Source organism: Tachysurus vachellii, chromosome 2 (assembly GCF_030014155.1).
Source record: "Tachysurus vachellii isolate PV-2020 chromosome 2, HZAU_Pvac_v1, whole genome shotgun sequence".
Taxonomy (NCBI): Eukaryota; Metazoa; Chordata; class Actinopteri; order Siluriformes; family Bagridae; genus Tachysurus; species Tachysurus vachellii.
Window position 1 is genome coordinate 5,748,932 of NC_083461.1, and position 22,532 is coordinate 5,771,463.

Below are 22,532 nucleotides of genomic sequence, written 5' to 3' on the forward strand. Positions count from 1 at the left end.
TCTGTAATCTGTCCTCTCTGCAGGATGCTATCAGGCCTTATGCTGCTCCACGGGTCTGATCTCCATCAGTGTGAGAACATGCTGACCTGAACCTGATGCTTCAAATCAGCAGTGATGGAGGGAACCGCAGGAACGATCACGTTTTGAGTCAGAGTGCTGATGTGTATGAGATTTATCTTTATATAGATGATTCTTGTCTTTATAAAGATGGGATTGTTGGATAAAATGAAGTTGCTGTTGTTTGCAATATTTGCTTTAGTGACTAATGACACTTTGGTTCTATTATATTTCATTAAATATATTCATTTTGGCTGACAATTGAGAAGCTACAAATCATTTCATATTAAAGACTTAAAAAAGGAAGTACAGTAAAAGCTATTTAATGCATTCCTATTAGCGATTCGGTTCGTAAAAGTAATGGCACCCTGTAAAAGGAGAATTTCTAGTTTTAGGTTGTTGCTTTCTGGTGCATGTAGGTTTTTAATTTCATGGTGTTTTATGTGCATGGATAAATGTAAGTAAGCTTTGCCATGAATGTGCATGGTAATTTATGGTTAATTAGTATTTATCAGCATGTGTATGCGAGTATGGAGAGATTAATGAATATGACTGGAATTTTTAGCTCAGTCTGTTCATGAAAATATGAAAATGAGGCCTAAAAACAATATAAAAATATCCAACGAATTTACTGTGTATGCAGTGAATAACAAAAATCCATATGAGCCACAAATCTGGTCTCAAATATAAAAATGTTAATATAATGATCTGACTAAAAATATACAAATAAAACAATATTAATAGTGTCCGATCTTATTACCCAGGTTATCTGTTAATCATTGGCAAAATTGTGGAACAGTGAACAGCTCTAGGGTTCCTGACTCGATCCTGAGATTGCGTTACTGTCTGTGTGAAGTTCATCCTAAAGGTGCTCACTGGGAGTTTTTAGTTAGGGCCCCGTGCAGGACGTTCAAGTTTATTCAGCTCAACTTTGTTGCTCATTGAGTTTGTTTAGTGCACAGGGTCATCATCATCATGCCAAAAACAGGTTTAGCCTCTTCTCTTAGCGCTGGTAAAGGGAAATTGTAATGCTTTGTAAAACAGAAAATCACATTCTAGAAATAGTATGCTTCCAAATTTGCAAATTTTAGTTTAATTCAACTGCATATTTGCTAATAAATTATTTTTTATATATTTTCTGTATTTGCTGTAATCTAGTTCCAGGCACCAGAGGGCGCCAAAACACATGTTTCTAATAAAAGGGGTGTTAAGGGTTGATCTGTTTAAAGAACATATCAGGTTAAAACACAGTCTCAGCTTTATATTCTACCTAATTACCTTCTTCATCTGAGCTCGGTCGTTTCCTCTCAGGTCTGAAAGCAGGAGACATTTTATTTCCATTATTATTTTTCATAGCATAGGGATTAGAAGCTCCATTCTAATGGAAATCCGAATTTGCGGATAAAATGCCATCGTCTTTGCGCAATGCGTTTGCGTCGTTGTGCGTTCACGCTGCCCGACTTCATCAACCAGAGATTGTATCATAGGTAATAAGAGAATTAAGAGCAATGGCATCTAAACACCCTCTTATTGCAACCCTGAAAGGTAAGATTTCACATGCTGCTTCTCCTACAATGCACTCACATTTAATAATGATCACAGCTCATCCTTTCCCACCTATTTATTACTACTGTCACTACAATAACGTGCTCCTATTTGCCTACAGATGTTAAACATTTTCATACAGATGTTTCATTCTGCGTCACAATGATTGTAACGTCATTATATTTCACATCCTACATAGTTCACTATGAAGGGAACAGGGTTACATTTGGGATGCAGCCAGTCTTTTTTTTTTTTTTTTTAAAGCTGTTCACACCAATGTCAATATTTGTTTTTAAAATACTCAGTGATCAGGCTGATGTACAAACCCAGGCTAAAGTTTACAGCATACATGTAATACTTATATACTTAATACCAGTAGTATTATATCTTATATTACTTACTGATAGTACAATTTTTAATAATAAAACTACTGCTGCTGCTCTTCCTCATCCTCATCCTCATCCTCATCCTCCAGCTTTTACTATTACTACTTATTACCGCTAATATTACTAGTACTTCTTCTTACTACTACACCTACTGCTGTTGCTGAAGCTCCTTCTTTTCCTACAACTTCTCCCCCTCTACCAACTTTTACTATTACTACTACTGCTGCTATTACAATGACTTCTATTACCACTACTACATCTTACTACTGATGCTGCTGATATGTTCTACTTTTTTATGATTTACTGAACTTTCCCTTCGTTTTGCAAAAACACATGCTGTTGTCTCTCCCACTTATGATGAACTCATGTTAACACATCTGATGTCATGCATGTAATCGAATGACCGTAGCGACCGTGCTTCCTGATCCAGGCATGAAATTGATTTTAGTACGTTCTTTTTTGTTGTTGTTGTTGTTGTCAAAAGCATATATTCCTCATCTTTCTACTACTACCACGTCTTAACTACATCTTATCACTTTAAGGAGGAAGTGCTGGCTCACGCGGTTGAGGCTCTGGTTCACTGCCAAGCTGCCACTGTTGGGCACTTTTCCAAGGCCCTTAACCCTCCCTGTTTCAGGGGTGCTGTATCATGGCCGACCCCGTGCTCTGATTTTCAATTTCCAAAACTGGGATATGCAAAGAAAGAATTTCACTGTCCAATAATGTGGTAGCCTAATGGTTAAGGTGTTGGGCTACCAGTTGGAAGGTTGTGAGTTTGATCCCAGGTCCAACAAGCTGCCACGATTGGGCCCCTGTGCAAGACCCTTAACCCTCAGTTGTACAAAAATGAGATAATGTAAGTCGCTCTGGATAAGAGCGTCTTCCAAATGCTGTAAATGTAAATAATGTATATGTAACATATAAAGGCTTTTATCTAATTATAACCATAGTATTAGATACATAACATAATATTAGCATTATAATAATCAGTGCAAGTGTAAATGGAGAGACATTTACATGCTTCAGAAAGACATGCATACACTTCACAAGGACAAATGCAGATACTTTAACACCTTGAACCTTTCTCACACAGTGTAAAGTAGGTGTGGTTTATTATAGATTTAACGCATCACTTCACAATCATTTAGTCATAGCATAAATAATTACATTGGATCAAACTCTCATAGTGCTACTGTATAAATATTCTCTGTAATTCTGTGTGTGCTATGCAGTGTGTATTTTGGAGCTGCAGACTGAAGACACTGTGACTGATGCAAGTCCTCAGCTAGCTTCATGCTGTGAGCTACTGGAGCTCATTCTGCGCAAAGGACTGCTGCGTGAGAACAGATTTCCTTTCCTTCATTATAAAAACTCTATCCCGTACACACAGACACACACATTAACTCAGCGTTTTCGGTTGTTTATTCTAATTCAGGGACACATGATATGTCCCTGATATAGAATAAACAACCGAAAACCAAGGACACAAACCACAAGGTCTCGCTAAACGGAACATACTGTATATAAATCAGTAGTCATAGTATTTCTAAAGTAGCAGCTTACATCAGGGATTTGAATGCTGAATGCTCCACATACACAGATAAAAATAAGTAATTGTTAATGGAGCATTAATGGAGTCTCCAGTAACAGCACTTAGCTTCATGCAGTCAGCGGTAGACTAAAGTCTTCAGGACAGAGGAGTTTCCATGTTTCTACGTAACATGACAAGGAGCTTTTATGGTCTTATTAACTTCAGAGTTAATGTCGAAGAGGAAATAATTGTTTGTGAACATTTCGTAACATGAAATGTAACTGGAAAAAAAGGTGGAATGAAACATTTCATTACTTGCTCTTTTTAGAAGACAATTAACCCTTGTATGTTGTTGGGGTCTGTAGGACCCATATTCATAAACATCAATAGTTTTGAAAAACTTTGCTTCCTTGTAAATTTGTTGATTTTTTTTCACTCATAACTTGATTAAATTTGATTTTCTTTTTTTATTACGTTTTATTAAAAAACAACAAAAAACAAGTAGCACTTTAATTAAAAAATGTGATGTAATTGGGATGAAGTAAACATCTGTAGAGTATTTTAACATCAAATTTTTGATTGTGTTGAATTAAAAACCTAAAAATGCAGCGGGTCCAGCAGACCCACAAACACTGGCTGAGTAACAAAAGGGTTAATCACACCATCCCATTACTTGTCTATAACAGCACAACTCTTAAATGTTTAGTATAATACAGGTTTCACGTCTAGATAGATGCTGTAATATTTTCTAGGTACGTTAAGGCACGTTTCATACAAATGGATTTATAAGTCAAGAACACTTCATCTCATCTCGCAGAAGCTCCTAAACACCCCGTCACTCTCATGCGACACAGTACATACAAACACATGTAACGATGCCTATGATGTGCTATCTTTAACCTGCGCTATCTTTATCCTGTGCTATCTTTATCCTGCGATATCTTTATCCTGTGATAGTGATAGTGTTTTTGGTTTATTTTTCCCGTCTGCAGAACCAGTGCTGAGTTTGACACACAGAGACTACTGGTGTTGTTTTGAGCAGTTAGTTCAACTGGACACATGTGGAAGGTCAGTCTTACTCTCACAATGCATTTTATAACTATATAAATACTGTCCACTGGGCAGAATACGGGTATACAGTCAGAATGGGATGCTAGTCTGTTCGAGGTTACTACGTGTACACACACATGCATACCTACTGGCAATTTATCTTATTCTGTCTGCATACCGGCATGTTTTTGAGAGGTGGGAGGAAATCAGACAACCTAGTGGACACCTACATGAAGAACTTTTGATACTAGTGTCACAAGCGACAGATTAAGACTTACTTGAGCGAGGTAAATATTTATAACAGGGATATAAACATACGTACTGTAAATAGTTCAAATTACAGCCACATATGTACTAGAGTTTGGATGTTCGAGCATGGTGATTAAGGCATGGTGATTATTCACAGATTTTGGTTTTGTAAAGCTTTAAAATAAACCATTAAAACACTTTGTTTATAACATCTTGCTTGTAAGGGTTGTACGAAACAAGCCCTTTGTGAAAGCAAGCTAGAAAATGCAGATGAATACCATCCACATACAAAGAATTATACCAGGATAGCCCAATGACACCTGATAACCCCGATCAGTCATCTTCTTCATAATTTATTTTATATCCCACCGGTGATTTTAAAGGCTTGGAGCTGTCTCTTTAGCCGTACAGCAGACCACAGCGTGTCCCAAACTTCTCAGCGCTCAGGGCCGGGGACGCTACTTCATCCGCCTAATGCTGAGCAGGAGAACTCTGGGAAATGTAGTCATCCATCTTCTACACACATCCAGCATTTTGGAGGTCAGTGAGATCACTGCTGTTTTAATTTTACTGGACCAGTTCATAAAAAAAAATATATTTTATTGATATGAATAATTCAGTTAATTTGCTGATTTGTGTACAGTGGTACAGTTCAGACATTTCTGTATTGAGGAATGAGGAATTTGTAGGTGAGGCTTTTCATTTCAGTAATAGACATTTATTTGATATAGGTGTAAGGCATTTAACATTGAAACAGTTATTTTGTGTTTTTATTAAATCTCTTAGAGCCTTTTCTCTCCTTGTGTCTGGTTCTCTCTGAAATGGAGTTCAAACTCAACATACACGTAAGCATCTGCTCTGAAAATATCACTGTGTCCGCGTAGTATATAGATGTCACCGTATTGCTGTGTGAAATCGATTTATAATGGCTTTCCTCATGACATTAAATGATGCTTACCTTTAAGCATGACATAATCAGCCATCCATAATACTACAATGCACAACGATTTAGAGCTTATTAAATAAAAGCTTATTAAATATTGTGCACTTACATTAAGAGGCCATGCCACATTCTCTGCACCTGGCACTGATAGCAAAGATGCCAAAATTCCTTTCGTCAAACTGACTGCAATAAGGCCACACCTTCTTCAGTGAGACTGACAGCAGAAAAAAAACATTTCTGCTTCATTTACCAGACACACTTATCCAGAGCGACTTACATTTTATCTCATTTTTATACAAATGAGCAATTGAGGGTTAAGGGCCTTCCTCAGGGGCCCAGCAGTGGCAGCTTGGTGGACATAGGAACCGAACTCACAACCTTACGATTGACAGCCCAACACCTTAACCACTAGGTTAACGCATCCTAGCTTCAGTATAACAGACAGCACAGAGAACACCTTCTTCAGTGGTATTAACAGTACTGAAACCACACCTTTTTTACAGTTATAGAAAGCAAACAGGCCACACCTCCTTTACTGTGACAAACAGTAAAGTGACCACACCTCCTTTACATTGACAAACAGTAACGTTGCCACGACTCTTTCACTGGGACTGATGACACATAGGCCACACCTCCTTTACAGGGACAAACAGTAATGAGACTTCACTGGGTCTGACAACACAGAGGCCACGCCTCTTTCACTGGGTCTTACAATACAGAGGCCACGCCTCTTTCATTGGGTCTGACAACACAGAGGCCACGCCTATTTTACTGGGTCTGACAACACAGAGGCCACGCCTATTTTACTGGGTCTGACAACACAGAGGCCATGGCTACTTCACTGGGTCTGACAACACAGAGGCCACGCCTCCTTTACTGTGTCTGACAACACAGAGGCCACGCCTACTTCACTGGGTCTAACAACACAGAGGCCACGGCTCCTTTACTGAGTCTGACAACACAGAGGCCACGCCTCCTTTACTGGTCTGACAACACAGAAGCCACACCCACTTTACTGGTCTGAAAACACAGAAGCCACGCCCACTTCACTGGGGCTGACAACACAGGCCACGCCTCCTTCACTGGTCTGACAACACAGAAGCCACGCCCACTTCACTGGGGCTGACAACACAGAGGCCACACCTCCTTTACTGGTCTGACAACACAGAAGCCACGCCCGCTGTACTGGTCTGACAACACAGAAGCCACGCCCACTTCACTGGGGCTGACAACACAGAGGCCATGCCTCCTTTACTGGTCTGACAACACAGAAGCCACGCCCGCTGTACTGGTCTGACAACAGAGAATCCACGCCCACTTCACTGGGGCTGACAACACAGAGGCCACGCCTCCTTTACTGGTCTGACAACACAGAAGCCACGCCCGCTGTACTGGTCTGACAACACAGAATCCACGCCCACTTCACTGGGGCTGACAACACAGAAGCCACGCCTCCTTTACTGGTCTGACAACACAGAAGCCACGCCCGCTGTACTGGTCTGACAACACAGAATCCACGCCCACTTCACTGGGGCTGACAACACAGAGGCCACACCTCCTTTACTGGTCTGACAACACAGAAGCCACGCCCGCTGTACTGGTCTGACAACACAGAAGCCACGCCCGCTGTACTGGTCTGACAACACAGAATCCACGCCCACTTCACTGGGGCTGACAACACAGAGGCCACGCCTCCTTTACTGGTCTGACAACACAGAAGCCACGCCCGCTGTACTGGTCTGACAACACAGAAGCCACGCCCGCTGTACTGGTCTGACAACACAGAATCCACGCCCACTTCACTGGGGCTGACAACACAGAGGCCACGCCTCCTTTACTGGTCTGACAACACAGAAGCCACGCCCGCTGTACTGGTCTGACAACACAGAATCCACGCCCACTTCACTGGGGCTGACAACACAGAAGCCACGCCTCCTTTACTGGTCTGACAACACAGAAGCCACGCCCGCTGTACTGGTCTGACAACACAGAATCCACGCCCACTTCACTGGGGCTGACAACACAGAGGCCACGCCTCCTTTACTGGTCTGACAACACAGAAGCCACGCCCGCTGTACTGGTCTGACAACACAGAATCCACGCCCACTTCACTGGGGCTGACAACACAGAGGCCATGCCTCCTTTACTGGTCTGACAACACAGAAGCCACGCCCGCTGTACTGGTCTGACAACACAGAAGCCACGCCCACTTCACTGGGGCTGACAACACAGAGGCCATGCCTCCTTTACTGGTCTGACAACACAGAAGCCACGCCCACTTCACTGGGGCTGACAACACAGATGCCACATTTGTAGTGTCTCATTTTAGAAATGATGTAATACTGTATATGCTAATATTCTCATTGTATATAATCCCATTTAAACTTCCTGCCCATATCCTCCACTTCAGAACTGCAGCTTTCTGGATGAGAGTTGGCTGCTCCCGGTAAGTCTGAAGCCGTATCATGACTTTATTAGCACTACGTGCATGAGACAATGCATGACAAAAGCCTACTCGTGTGTTATAGGTGTGTGAAACGTATGAGGCAGTGCCGTGTCGCGAGCTGGGGATGGTTCTCAGGTTAGCATGTCTATAGAAGCATGTCAGTTTCAGCTTGTACACTGAGGATTTCTGAACATTGCACATGCTTGTACACACTTACACACTTTTCTAACATTAATTCTTCTTAAACGTGACGAGACTCATGAGGCTATGAATCACTATGTGTTCTTTGTTCAACATGAGCCTCATTGATCTGCCTTTCTCATATTTCTTCTATCTCTCTCAGATATCTGGACAGGCGTGTGTTTGTGTTGGAGCTGCTCCGAGGTGGTGTGGCTCAGGCAGACATGTTTGCAGAGCCTGGAGACATCATTGATGAAATTAACGGCATCTCACTCAGAAATTCCAGAAATGGACAGGTTTGGATTTACCCTCTTATCCTATTTATGGATAATATGTAAGAGTTATGGGGGGGGCACGGTGGCTTAGTGGTTAGCACGTTCGCCTCACACCTCCAGGGTTGGGGGTTCGATTCCCGCCTCCGCCTTGTGTGTGTGGAGTTTGCATGTTCTCCCCGTGCCTCGGGGGTTTCCTCCGGGTACTCCGGTTTCCTCCCCCGGTCCAAAGACATGCATGGTAGGTTGATTGGCATCTCTGGAAAATTGCCCCTAGTGTGTGATTGCGTGAGTGAATGAGAGTGTGTGTGTGTGCCCTGCGATGGGTTGGCACCAGGATGTATCCTGCCTTGATGCACGATATTTGAAAAATGCTTCAGGAAACTGAGTCGGGCCGACTAACAAAACAAACGTGTAGCCAATTAGCAGAAAGGGGTGTGTCTTGTCAATATGCGGTGGAAAGAGTGTTCAGTGCACATGTCTGACATTAGCAGAAAGCGATTGAAACATTGACATGGCAGATAATGGCACCTCTGCCTCCACGTGAAACGGAGCTAAACCTTTCACGTTACAAAACACAGTACTACAAAAACACATCTGTATTACCATAGTATTACTCATTGAGTTCATTTATTGATAAAAATATCCCCCCAGCCACCTGCCCCAACAGGTTCCGCCATAATAGTTGCCTGGGTTACGTATATATGTGTGGGGCGGAGCTATCAAAACAGTGACACCCATTTGGGTTAGAGGCGTGTTTGTTTTGGTGTTTTGTTTCAAATGTCAACATTGGCTTTCAAACATCGTGCACCGCACCTTTAACCCTCAATTGTTCAGTTGTATAAAATGAGATCAAAAATAAGTTGCTCTGGATAAGGGCATCTGTTAAATGTAATGTCTTTATCATCTATATTTACATTCATTATGTGTGAAACAGGTTATTTCCGGTTATCACTTATGTTATAGCATCCATAAACAATCGTCCCCTCACCAGCCTTAAGCTGTTGTCTTTTGTAGTTAACAAGACAAAAAAGTATACCAAAGCACCAGAAAGCAAAAATTCCTCATTTTTGAATAACGTCCCATGTCTGAAAACATGACCGTCATTTGACTGTGACATTGTGATGACACTGGAGACTTCTTCCACAAATGCTAACTGTTTTTTTAATCAGTTTATTATTACATATCGTCGCTGTCAGGCGGAATCCTCGTATCTCCAAAAACATTACTTTTCAGGAAATTAAAAAAACGCCGTACCTTATCTGCAGTACACAGGGTTTAGTCCGCGTTGCAGTGGATTGTCTTGCGCTAAATTCCTGTCCTCAGACGAGCACCAGAACTAGCGGGGGTCAAGATTTTTTTTCTTTGAGCCCAGTGTTTTGAAGACATTTACCTCAGAAGACGTGTTGATTCGTTGCGACTCTTCTTGAGGAGAAATATACCGTGAAGCTCTCCCGCGGAGTGAGGAAGAGGTGGACAGTTGAAGTGACCAATGGAGTTATGAGATTTGCGCTCAAGCTATTTTCAAGACTTTAGATTGGTTAATAACTTGTAAAAATAACAGACCCACGTGGGGACTGACCAATAGCATCGATATGTGAAAAAATATGAAATTGACCAAATTTGGACATACGAGGTTTCCGCCCGACAGCGACGATATACAAAAATGATAACTTTTCACAGTACTGACAATTTAACAGCACTATTGTAATAATCTACGGTGCGACCTTAAATCTTCTAGACCCGAAAACACAGTGCCTTTGGATATTCGGTTATATATACACTTGATATTTCTATTGTATAGTATATTTGTTTTAAACGTTTTTAACCTATAAATATATAAACTTTATATATAGACTTTCACTAATCTGGACATCATTATTCACCTGTTTTCTTTCTGGGAAAAATGGCATTTAATTTTTATGTGCAGAATAACAATAAATGAGGTATTAGTACTTTTATTTTTTAATCCATTGGACATTAAAACATCTCTGGAAAATTGTCCGTAGTGTGTGATTGCGTGAGTGAATGAGAGTGTGTGTGTGTGTGCCCTGCGATGGGTTGGCACTCCGTCCAGGGTGTATCCTGCCTTGATGCCTGATGACACCTGAGATAGGCACAGGCTCCCCGTGACCCAGGAATAGTTTGGATAAGCGGTAGAAGATGAATGAATGAATGAATGAATATCGCTTATTAACAATGACTTTATCCACACAGTGCCATTCTGAGTGGATGAATATTATTTCCATTGTAATTTAATTTTGAACTAGTAATAATGCTTCTCTTTGTGTGATTCTCTTTGTGTGTTCTGTAAAGGCAGGTGTGGTGCTGTCCAGATTAAAAGGACAGCCACTGTCCTTGCGCCTGTTGCGCTGGAGAGGTGAGAACGGCACCGTGTATCGCCCCCTGGTGCCGCTTTTACGCCAGCTGAAGCAGGAGAATCCCGCGCTGGAGTTTGGCTCACCTCTTCCCAAACCAGCGATGCAGCATGAAAACCAGAGCCAGTGTGTTAAAGAGGGACGGTGAGAAACTCCAGTACAGCTGTGTGTATGCTGGAACGAATGCATCTTACATGAGAGGTTCTGAGTGGATAAAAATCGTCTGTTTTTCTGTTAACAGGATCCTGTATGCAGTGCAGCTGTTAGGAAAAACAAACATAGGAATGGTACAGTAAATCTTACCTATAATTCACTTTGTCAATTTATAATGATCTATAGTAAGGAATCACACTTTGGCTTCGTGTTCCCCGGTGGTCCAGTAGCAGGATTCCGCCTTCTTGCTCCATTGGCAGGAAACAACCCAACCACTGAGGGTTAACTCTCAGTGCTGGTCCCAAGCCTAGATAAAATGGGAGGGTTGCATCAGGAAGGGCATCCTGTGTGAAAACATGTTGCCAGATCAGAATTTCTTTTTTTGTGGTGACCCCGAACTGGGAGAAGCCAAAGGACAACAGCTCAGGAATTGATTTTATGCATTATAGACGGTCGTGTTCAGAGTCTGCGAGGTAGGAAATATCAATATTTGCACGGAACATTGTGTATTCAGAGACAGGATAACACAGTTTATAGGGCTTCTCATACTTCATATCTCTGAGGTTGACAGATATTTCCTGAGACAGTCTCTATACATATCGTCGCTGCCAGGCGGAATCCTCATATCTCCAAAACCGTTATTTTTCAGGAAATTAAAAAAACGCCGTACCTTATCTGCAGTACACAGGGTTTAGTCCGTGTTGCAGTGGATTGTCTTGCGCTAAATTCCTGTCCTCTGACGAGCACCAGAACTAGCGGGGGTCAAGATTTTTTTTTCTTTGAGCCCAGTGTTTTGAAGACATTTACCTCAGAAGACGTGTTGATTCGTTGCGACTCTTCTTGAGGAGAAATATGCCGTGAAGCTCTCCCGCGGAGTGAGGAAGAGGTGGACAGTTGAAGTGTCCAATGGAGTTATGAGATTTGCGCTCAAGCTATTTTCAAGACTTTAGATTGGTTAATAACTTGTAAAAATAACAGACCCAGGTGGGGACTGACCAATAGCATCGATATGTGAAAAAATATGAAATTGACCAAATTTGGACATACAAGGTTTCCGCCCGACAGCGACGATATGTAGATATTACAATAACATCTAAACCTCCAACTTTAAACCTCACCAAATATATAAGGAATAGAACAAACTTACTGCTTCTGCAGAAAACAGGTGTTGTTTGTGGATGAAATTAATTTAGAGCGACTTACATTCTCATACAAGTGAGCCGTTAAGGGCCTTTGCTCAGGGGCCCAGCTGTAGAAGCCTGGTGGTCCTGGGATCGAACTCACAATCCAACACCTTAACCACTACACTAACACACGCCTGTACACAGCTAAAAAAAAAAAAAAAAAAAAAAAAAAAAAAAATGATTTATTTAATAAAAACACAAAACAAACAAAATCGGTAACCACTAGAAAAAAAAAAAAAAAAACTCGACAGAACAACGAAGCCAACATTTGTGTTTTCTTTTCTCACACAACTTTTGTAGAAGTCTGTACTTTATATTTAAAGACTGAATATCAGAATTTCTTTATTAAATCCCGTCTCACATGTATGAGACCTTTACATACGGCTTTTCGATTGTAAAGTGTGAAAATGACCAGTTAATCTTCTTTTTCCTGCTTGTGCCAGTATGGAGGGAAGGAGGTTCTGCAGTACGCCATACCGGCTGTGCTGCAAAAGAGGCAGAGCAAGAAGGTACGATTACACCCAGCCAGCAAAGAAGACTTCTTACGTCTTCTCATTTTTTCTTAACAACACATCCGATCAAATGTAGCATTTGCCAAAATATGCCCTAAAGTTATTGCTAAATAATACATAAAATGCTTTAATTATTCACCAAATGTTCAGAATTATATATGGACTGTCTATGAAATGTAAGGACATAAAAATTTTAATTAAGTTCGTGTGTATCTCATGATTCATAGGTAGGCAGAGCTCAGGGTTATAACCCGTGCCTTGTTAAAATGTTAATATGTAATGACGTCATTACGACATGCCACAATTGATCGTATTTGCATAGAATATTCATAAAATGCAGACGTTATTGTAATCAGCTAATAAAATCAAAGAATGGCAGCATTAAGAATTAAGAACATATCGATCCACCTTGTTAGCTGAAATGTTATTTTAATGTTGTTAAATAATTTTTAGATAAATTGTAGTGTTGTATACGCATCATGGTTTATAATTATTCATATTACTATATTAATAATTATATTACTAATTAATATTACTAAATAAATCAAAGTTTGATATTATTACAGTGCATGTACGCACTTTGGTTACAAAATCAAATGTTTGGACACAATCAAACTGTTTCCTCTGGCTTGCTCATTAATGTAAATGAAAATTTACATTTACATTTACATTTAAAGCATTTGTCAGACGCCCTTATCCAGAGGGACGTACATACAGTAAGTGCTTAAATCTCTAACATTGGATACAATAATGTTGGCTCACTAGGTTACATACTTAAGATACCATGAGTTTAAAACATTTGTTCAAAGTTACATTGAAAAAGTGTCAAATTTTTTTTTTTTTTTTTAATAAATGCAAAAGATAGGGAAAGAAGTGCTAGCTTGAAAATAGCCAGTGAAAATGATAAACTTTCATTCATTCATCTTCTACCGCTTATACGAACCTCGGGTCACGGGGAGCCTGTGCCTATCTCAGGCGTCATCGGGCATCAAGGCAGGATACACCCTGGACGGAGTGCCAACCCATCGCAGGGCACACACACACACACTCTCATTCACTCACGCAATCACACACTACGGACAATTTTTCCAGAGATGCCAATCAACCTACCATGCATGTCTTTGGACCGGGGGAGGAAACCGGAGTACCCGGAGGAAACCCCCGAGGCACGGGGAGAACATGCAAACTCCACACACACAAGGTGGAGGCGGGAATCGAACCCCCAACCCTGGAGGTGTGAGGCGAACGTCATAAGTAGTTCATAAGCTTCACAATTCCATATGTAAAAAAAAAAATTATGCAAAGTAAATTAGTTTTGATCATTAAATTAATTGATAGAAGTTTGAAATATATGAACAAACCATGTGAATAAAAAGTCCTTCCCTGATTTTTCAGGACGTGCTGTTGGACGTGAAGGAGACGCACCTGACTTGCACTGATAAATCCAATAAACAGGTATGGAGCTGTTACTTAATATGAAAAACAATAACAGATAGTTCTTTAATAAGGATAATGCAAGGATGATGATGATAATAGAGGGTTTGATTTTAAGCAGCAGCTGTTCCAGCATCACTTTCCTGAGATTTCTTGTGTGGGGAGATTCAGCCAGCCAGATTACACCATCTTCGCCTTCTGTGTAGGGTAGGTTACAATCACGGTACTAATTTTATTCATGCGTGACAGGATGGTATTTTTCATTTATGCTTGAAAGTATATACTTTGTGTGTGTTTTGGTGCATTAAATCACTAAAATGGGGTCAAAGTATATAGAATATCTCTCTCACTCACTCACTCATTTCCTACCGCTTATCCGAACTACCTCGGGTCACGGGGAGCCTGTGCCTATCTCAGGCGTCATGGCAGGATGCACCGTGGACGGAGTGCCAACCCATTGCAGGGCACACACACACACTCTCATTCACTCACGCAATCACACACTACGGACAATTTTCCAGAGATGCCAATCAACCTACCATGCATGTCTTTGGACCGGGGGAGGAAACCGGAGTACCCGGAGGAAACCCCCGAGGCACGGGGAGAACATGCAAACTCCACACACACAAGGCGGAGGCGGGAATCGAACCCCCAACCCTGGAGGTGTGAGGCGAACGTGCTAACCACTAAGCCACCGTGCCATATATAGAATATATGCAACAGAAATCTTGGACATGGGGCTTTTTTTTATTTTTTTGCTGTTATATCTAAATCAAGACTGGTTGTGATCTTAGGCTTGGAGAGGTGGTGAGGCTGGGAGGGATCAAGTCAAGTCAAGAAGCTTTAATTGTAATTTCAACCATATCTAGCTGACATAATACATAGTGAAATGAAAAAGAGTTTCCCGAGGCCCGTGGTGCTACATAAAACAACATAGAGCTAAGGACTTAAAGTAAGTTGTCCTGGCCACAGAAAGTGCATCTTGTGGAACCTAGTGCAAACAGTGCGAGACACAAGACAGTGCAAACAAACATTACAAAAACACTACAGGACAGACACTCATAATAGAGCACACCAGTGTGCAATCTGTATATTATATAGTGCAAGGTGCAAGAATATAGGGCTTTGAACAAAGAGGGTTCTAGTAAACATATAGGTATTGAAATGTGGTGTGCAAAACAGCAACTGAGGAAATGTGCAAGCGTGCATGCGTGTGTGTATACTGTATGTGTGTGTCTGTGTGTTGTTCTGGTTGTTGAGGAGTTTGAGGGAAGAAACTGTCGCAGTCTGGTTGTGAGGGCCTGATCATGGGCATGTTGGAGCTCATGTATATTCAATCCTGTGAGATTCACCCAACACTAAATAGGGTAAAAGAAAACATGGAAAATCCTCAATGAAAAGAAAAATAATGGTTCTTTACCGTTTTTTTTTTGTTTGTTTGTTTCTTTGTTTCGTTCTTGCATGCTTGAAAGAACATTCATAATGTTGTATGTTCTGATCACCAAGCTGCTACTGCTTCGCCTTTAACCATGAGTCGTAGAAGTGAGATAAATGTGAATGGTTCTGGATAAAGGATTAAGGAAGAACACTGCAAATGTAATCTCAGGTATGACAAGGGTCAAAAATATTCACTCACTGAAACTCACTCATTTTCTACCGCTTATCCGAACTACCTCGGGTCACGGGGAGCCTGTGCCTATCTCAGGCGTCATCGGGCATCAAGGCAGGATACACCCTGGACGGAGTGCCAACCCATCACAGGGCACACACACACACTCTCATTCACTCACACACTACGGACAATTTTCCAGAGATGCCAATCAACCTACCATGCATGCCTTTGGACCGGGGGAGGAAACCAGAGTACCTGGAGGAAACCCCCGAGGCACGGGGAGAACATGCAAACTCCACACACACAAGGTGGAGGCGGGAATCGAACCCCCAACCCTGGAGGTGTGAGGCAAACGTGCTAACCACTAAGCCACCGTGCCCCCTCGAAACAGTTTTACAGAACATAAAATTATTTTATAAATCTATTTGTATTTATCCCTATTTATCCCTAACGAGCAAGATGGTGGCAAGGAAAAACTCCCTTAGATGGTATAAGGAAGAAACGTTGAGAGGAACCAGACTCAAAAGTGAACCTCATCCTCATCTGGGTGACAGCAGAGAGTCTGATTATAAATTGTTATAAACACCGGAGAGTGTGATTATAAATAATGTCCTTTCTACAGTCAGATACAATGGAACATACTGTACATTCCAAGATACAGTAAAAAATACACCATTCACCATTATGTTTAACATATCTGTCTTTTAAGATAGATATTTGTCCTGCAAACATTTATATGATACAATTAAGTATTTGTGCATAATTATAACATTTTGTATAATCACTAATATATAACTACTATAAAGGGCTAGAATTATATAGGATTATAAAATTCACAAATCATGTACAACTTATAAACAATCATACTGTATGCACAGTCATAGCAGATGTCTTTATGAATAAAGACAACAACCTCCTAATCAATACACAATTGTCACACTATATCTGACTGTATAAAGGACATTATTCATAATAACACTCTCTGGTGTTTATAACAGTTTATAATCACAGTCTGGTTCCTCTCAAGGTTACTTCCTCTTCCATCTAAGGGAGTTTTTCTTCACTACAGTCACCTCAGTCACCTCAGACTTGTTCATTAGGGATAAATACAAACATATTTAAATATGTCCATTGTTAAAACACTATAGAAATAAAATTTGAACTGAAACTACAATCCTAGACATTGTAGCATCCTGGAAACTATATGATAACTCTGAGTGGAATGATATAAGTTTATGAGGATCCATTAGTTGAACCACTGTAATGCTAATTGGAAAAGAAAAGGCAAAAAAGGCAGAAAAGTGATTAACACTTTAGAGGTGGGGTCTTCGTTGTTTGAGAAATGCTTCAGAAAACTGCGTTGGGCTGTCAAACAAAACAAATACAAAACAAACGTGTAGCCAATGAGCAGAAAGGGGTGTGTCTTGTCAATATGGGCGGAGAGAGTGTTCAGTGCGCATGTGTGACATTAGCAGAAAGCGGTTTTAACATTGACATGGAGGATAAAAACAAAGAAAGAAAGAGAAGAAAGGCTTACGATAAGGCAAGAAGTAGGACGTGTTAATATAGGATCAGCTTTCCAGCGCTGGAGAGAACTGAAGGAGCAGGAAGTTGGTCACATATTCACAGATTGGAGTTTCCTGAGTCAATAACTCCTGAGCTAAACGCTGTTACTACACAAATAACACCTCTTTTCTATCGTAGTAATGTAGAGACGCAGCTACAACCACGTTTTGTGTAGTAACAGCGTTTAGCTCAGGAGTTATTGACTCGGGAAACTCCAATCTGTGAATATGTGACCAACTTTACTTAAGACGCCGAGGCGCTTTTTTCCTTCTCGATAGGTGAGTAACGTTGGTTTTGCTTTGTTACACAGAACTAATATATGCCTTTGTCCTTTGCATGATTATGCTTGTGTGTCATTTTTGCTTGTTTGTTTATCTACAATCGTATTGTTCTTCCCTTCAGCTATGATAAAGACACATTTCCTTCCATTATTTGCCTGGGTTACGTATGTATGTGTGGGCGGAGCTATCGATACAGGGGTGGGACCCATTTTGGGTTAGGGGTGTGTTTGTTTTGGTGATTTCAAATGTCAACACTGGCTTTCAAACAACGGAGACCCCACCTTTAAGTGTGTCGATTGTGTCATTTCCTGTTTCAGAGATACTCCAGATACGGGTTTCTGCTGTGTGGTCCTGCAGGCAACATGCAGCGCTGAATGTGATGAGATCGTCCACCGCATCGGTGAGGAAACAAATCTCACTAATATCTTTAAATGAAGGTTTCTGTAAAAAAAATATGTTAATTGTAGTCAGGTTAGTTTTGGTGTCTAAATTGCATTGTAAGTTGTCCTAGAAACATAATGTGCCTCATGTGCAACCTAGTGCAAACAGTGCGAGACAAAAGTCAAATATACAAAAACACTAAAGGACAGATGCACAAAATAGCACAGACCATTGTGCAGTCTGTATATTGTACAGTGCAATGTGCAAAGATATAGGATCATAAACAAAGAGGGTTCTTGCAAACATATACAGTACAGGGCTCTCAAGTTTTGAAGACAGGCAAGCGTGACATCTCCAACCCCCCCACCCCCCCACCCAACCCATTTAAAACAGTTCGGCTCAAGCCCAGCCATTTTTAGTGTCATGATTGAGGACAATGTCCCATCCAGAGACACGCTGTTTCGTGTTGATGTTTTGTTCAATCTGACCATCGAAAATACCTTCTTTAATTAATGTTTTTTTTTCTTATCTGACCCATATACAATAGTGCTATTTTCTGATTGGCTATTGTGTCGCCTCTTTTTTTGATTGGCTGATAAGTGTCAGGCTCGACTAAGAACTCCAGGGGAGACGCGCTTGATTCCTGCCCGGTTCCATAGAGACAGCGGTGCGGACAGATACGTTTTGGGCGCTGCGGCTTATTAAATATATGATAAATAGTCAAAATGTTTTTCTGCATGACAAATACGATGTGTGGCGGGAGAGCGTGACAAAAAGACCCAAATGTGTGACTGTCAATCTCAATGTGTGACACTTGACAGCCCTGCATATATACACTTGTGTAATAGCAGCAATTGGGTTTGCTGTCCAAATTGCATTTCATTAGTTTACAGTGCTCATTTATTACAATGCAGCAATATTTATTTACATTTAAAGCATTTGGCAGACGCTGTTATCCAGAGCGATGTACTTTTTGTTTTAAATCTTATTTTATATATCTGAGCAACTAAGCTAAGCTAAGCTAAGGTAGTCCACCACCTTAGCCACTAGGCTACCACATACTCTGTTTTTAAAACTGACATGATAGGTTGGGAAACATTAACAGCTTGGTTAGCATTGGAGTGGAGATTATTGCAAAATTTAGGGGCAAATACAGAATGTACCCGATCACCCCCTGACTTCTGCTTAGATCTCAGAGTCATCGATGAAGTATAAAGACTCAGGAGATCATTTTCTCAAAGAACCGTAAATGGTTGTGGTTTAATCCAAGAAGAATACAACATACTGTTTTCTGGAAATTAAATACTTTACTAACCAGAACTTTATGCTGGTTACAGTGACTCCACATAACACCACCCTGTCATTTCATTCGTTTCCTATATCAGCGTGACTCAAATTTATTCTTTAAATAAAAATTTTACTGACATTAAACATAAAATATGGACACCAGACACGTCCTGGCTAATTGATTGAAGTTGGAATTGATATCATTTATCAGTATTTATTTAGAATATGTGTTTATCCTGCTTTTCTGAGCTCTACCATACTGTATTATTCCCACAGCTGCAGGGTTTAAAAGCACTGAATGGTTTGTGTGAGGAAAACACGTAAGCACAGTGTAACGTGCGGGGACGGACGCCGCCGATGGTGAGGATCTCACTTGGATCTCCATTGTAAGCTCGATTGCCTGCAGTAGCAGATCAGACCCAAAAGCAGGAATTTAGTACATGCACTGCTTTTAGTTAACAAAACATATTCTAACAAAACTTAAACATACATTATGACAAAAACTTAGATAACCTAAACAAAATGTGACGTGACATACGGCTAAGTATGGTGACCTATACTCAGAATTTGTTCTCTGCATTTAACCCATCCAAAGTGCACACACACACAGCAGTGAACACACACACACACCGTAAACACACACCCGGAGCAGTGGGCAGCCATTTATGCTCAAGGGCACCTCAGTCGTGGTATTGCCGGCCCCAGACTCGAACCCACAACCTTAGGGTTAGAAGGCAAACTTTCTAACCATTAGGCCATGACTTCCCCCACGAACATGGCTATAAAACATGACTATAAAGGCGTCCGGCCTTACGGCTCGCCCCTGGTGGTATGGCAAGGAACTGTCGCAGTTACTTCAGACACAATGACTAACACTGAGGTTCACGTTTTCACGAAATACTTCTTTTATCAGTAAAACACTCAGTACAGGGCCGGGCTTGGCTTCAGCCAAGTGTTCTGTTGGGCACAACATGACTTTTATATTCAAGCTGGAACACTAAATTATTTACTTAGTGTTAAATTTTATCTCGTTGGGCAGTTTCTCTTTTTTCCAGTGTATATGCTACATAAATGCCCTCCATGACCACTTTATTTTTGTATATGATTATTGCACGATTCCTGTCTGATCAACTTTTGAGCACATTATTAGTTTGGTGTTGGAATAATTTTAGTCTTTCTACATATGAAATAAAAAGATGACTCTAAATGTCTAAATGACTTTAACTCTAAATGTCTGTCCCAGGTGTGTAAATTTAAGACTTGTGAATATATGAAGAGATTTTAAATCTAAACTCACTATCCACTTTATTAGGAACACTTGTACATCTGCTCATTCATGTAGTTCTATCGTCAGCCAATCATGCTGGGTTTGGGTGAATCTGTGCCCATGATAGCCTCACGTTTATGTTCTAGGTTCTGGATCTACCTCAAGGTTTGTTGTGTTGTGTGTTCTGACACCAGTGGGAAAGAGTGATTATATGAGTTACTGTGTCCATTAGACCCTCTCTTAACAAGGTGGTTCCACACACAGAACTGACACTCTCTCAGTGTGTATTTGCTTTTTTTTTTTGCTTTTAAACTCTAGAGACTGTTGTGTATGAAAATCTAAAAAGTTCAGCAGTTTCTGAAAAACTCAAACCAACGCATCTGGCACCAACAACCATGCCACGGGTAAAGTAGCAGAGAGCACACTTTTTTTTTTTTTTTTTTGAGGTTTGAAATGAGTATTAGCTGAAGCTCTTGACCTGTATGATTTTATGCATTTGAAAGATGAAATCTGTATGATTTTATGCATTTTTTCTGCTGCCACATGATTGGCTGATTACATAACTACATATATGAGCATGAATGTTCCTAATAAAGTGGCCAGAGAGGGTATTTCCACAATTTATATTGCTACTGTAATGAACATGATATATATTGATTATTTTTACAATTTCTTCACAATTGTGTTCTAAACATATTTAAAGTACGGCCTGATTTTTTTTTTTTTACTTTCCTCAGCACTATTGCAACTCAGTGTGTAACTCTTGTTTAAAAAGTGTTGCAATCTTTGTTGCTTGTTAATAAAAATAGAATGAAATGTCTGGAAAAAAAGACAAACATTTTTAAATGACCTACTTATTAACAATGAAACCATAGAGAAAGTTGGGAAGAGAGGATCAACATGTGTTTAAAAACAAACCTGTTTATGTAGAAATTTATGATAAGTAAAAGTATATAACATACTGTAGTAGCGTGTGTGTGTGCTGTAAATACACATATGTTTTAATGCTTATGTTCTTTTTTTCTGTCCATTTCAACAAATTGCACATAACACTGTTCTTTAATACATTTCAAACTCTTAGATTAAAAAAATAATAAATACCTGACACAATAAATCAACATAAAATATGCACCCAACACATTTAGATCAAGTAATGAAGGTAAACAAAAGTGATTTTTTTTTTAAATTATTTTTCTTAGTGGTTTTGGATTAAAGACAGGTTAACAATTACGCACGCCGGCGTACGTTCGTATAAGAATGAAGAAACACTTTGGATAAAACTTTCATGCTCTTAAACCAAGCTCATGCTTAGGTGAACTGTTTATTTGTTTGAATTTCAAACACATTGATTTTATTTAAAATTAAATATTTAACAAATAAAATAAAATATAAAAAAAATAAAGTAAAATCTAAAAAATAAAATAAAAAAATAAAATCTAAAAAATAAAATAAAAATAAAATAAAAAAATATATTAAATAAAATATTATTGTTCATAAAGAATTAGGCATGATTGCTGGACTTTATAAGTGTGAATGAATTGAGAGAAATGTTAAATTAAATTTGTTGTTAACATAAAACATAAAATTGTACTAATGCTGCATTGCTCTCTATAATCCTTTCTGCTTCAATCCCTGAGTCTCTCAATCACTTTGCATCAACTGGGACAGTTTTATTTGTGTTTTTAAATATAGAATAATTTGTCTCAGGAACATATTGTTCTATTATTTCATGAGGAAATGATTCTGATGTCCAGATTATGTGATGTATTAAAGTTTAACATATTTAGAGAAATCTTTCATTAAAGCGCTTCCGTGTTG

General features: G+C 39.9%; 1 protein-coding gene across 2 annotated transcripts; it reads left to right on the forward strand.

Moving 5' to 3' along the window:
* The first annotated feature begins 1,284 nt into the window (after positions 1-1,284).
* On the forward strand, positions 1,285-21,680 carry si:ch211-250n8.1 (uncharacterized). Of its 2 annotated transcripts, none has more exons than XM_060894793.1 (16): positions 1,285-1,602; positions 3,221-3,325; positions 4,512-4,587; positions 5,202-5,358; positions 5,462-5,507; positions 5,605-5,663; positions 8,172-8,207; positions 8,290-8,342; positions 8,551-8,683; positions 10,976-11,181; positions 11,279-11,324; positions 12,818-12,883; positions 14,282-14,341; positions 14,439-14,527; positions 18,097-18,179; positions 19,724-21,680. In XM_060894793.1, exons 1-16 carry the CDS (start codon positions 1,566-1,568, stop codon positions 19,756-19,758), a joined length of 1,287 nt encoding a protein of 428 aa, XP_060750776.1. In that variant the 5' UTR covers positions 1,285-1,565; the 3' UTR covers positions 19,759-21,680. The 2 variants fall into 2 exon arrangements, with proteins under 2 accessions (XP_060750776.1, XP_060750783.1); XM_060894800.1 differs by having other exon boundaries at positions 14,442-14,527.
* The last annotated feature ends 852 nt before the right edge of the window (positions 21,681-22,532 follow it).

Excerpts from the sequence above, each read along its gene's own strand:
- si:ch211-250n8.1 (XM_060894793.1), top strand. The coding sequence starts at position 1,566 with ATGGCATCTAAACACCCTCTTATTGCAACCCTGAAAG. Across the intron at positions 8,684-10,975 it reads GAAATTCCAGAAATGGACAG|GCAGGTGTGGTGCTGTCCAG; the intron begins GTTTGGATTTAC and ends TGTTCTGTAAAG. Across the intron at positions 12,884-14,281 it reads AAAAGAGGCAGAGCAAGAAG|GACGTGCTGTTGGACGTGAA; the intron begins GTACGATTACAC and ends CTGATTTTTCAG.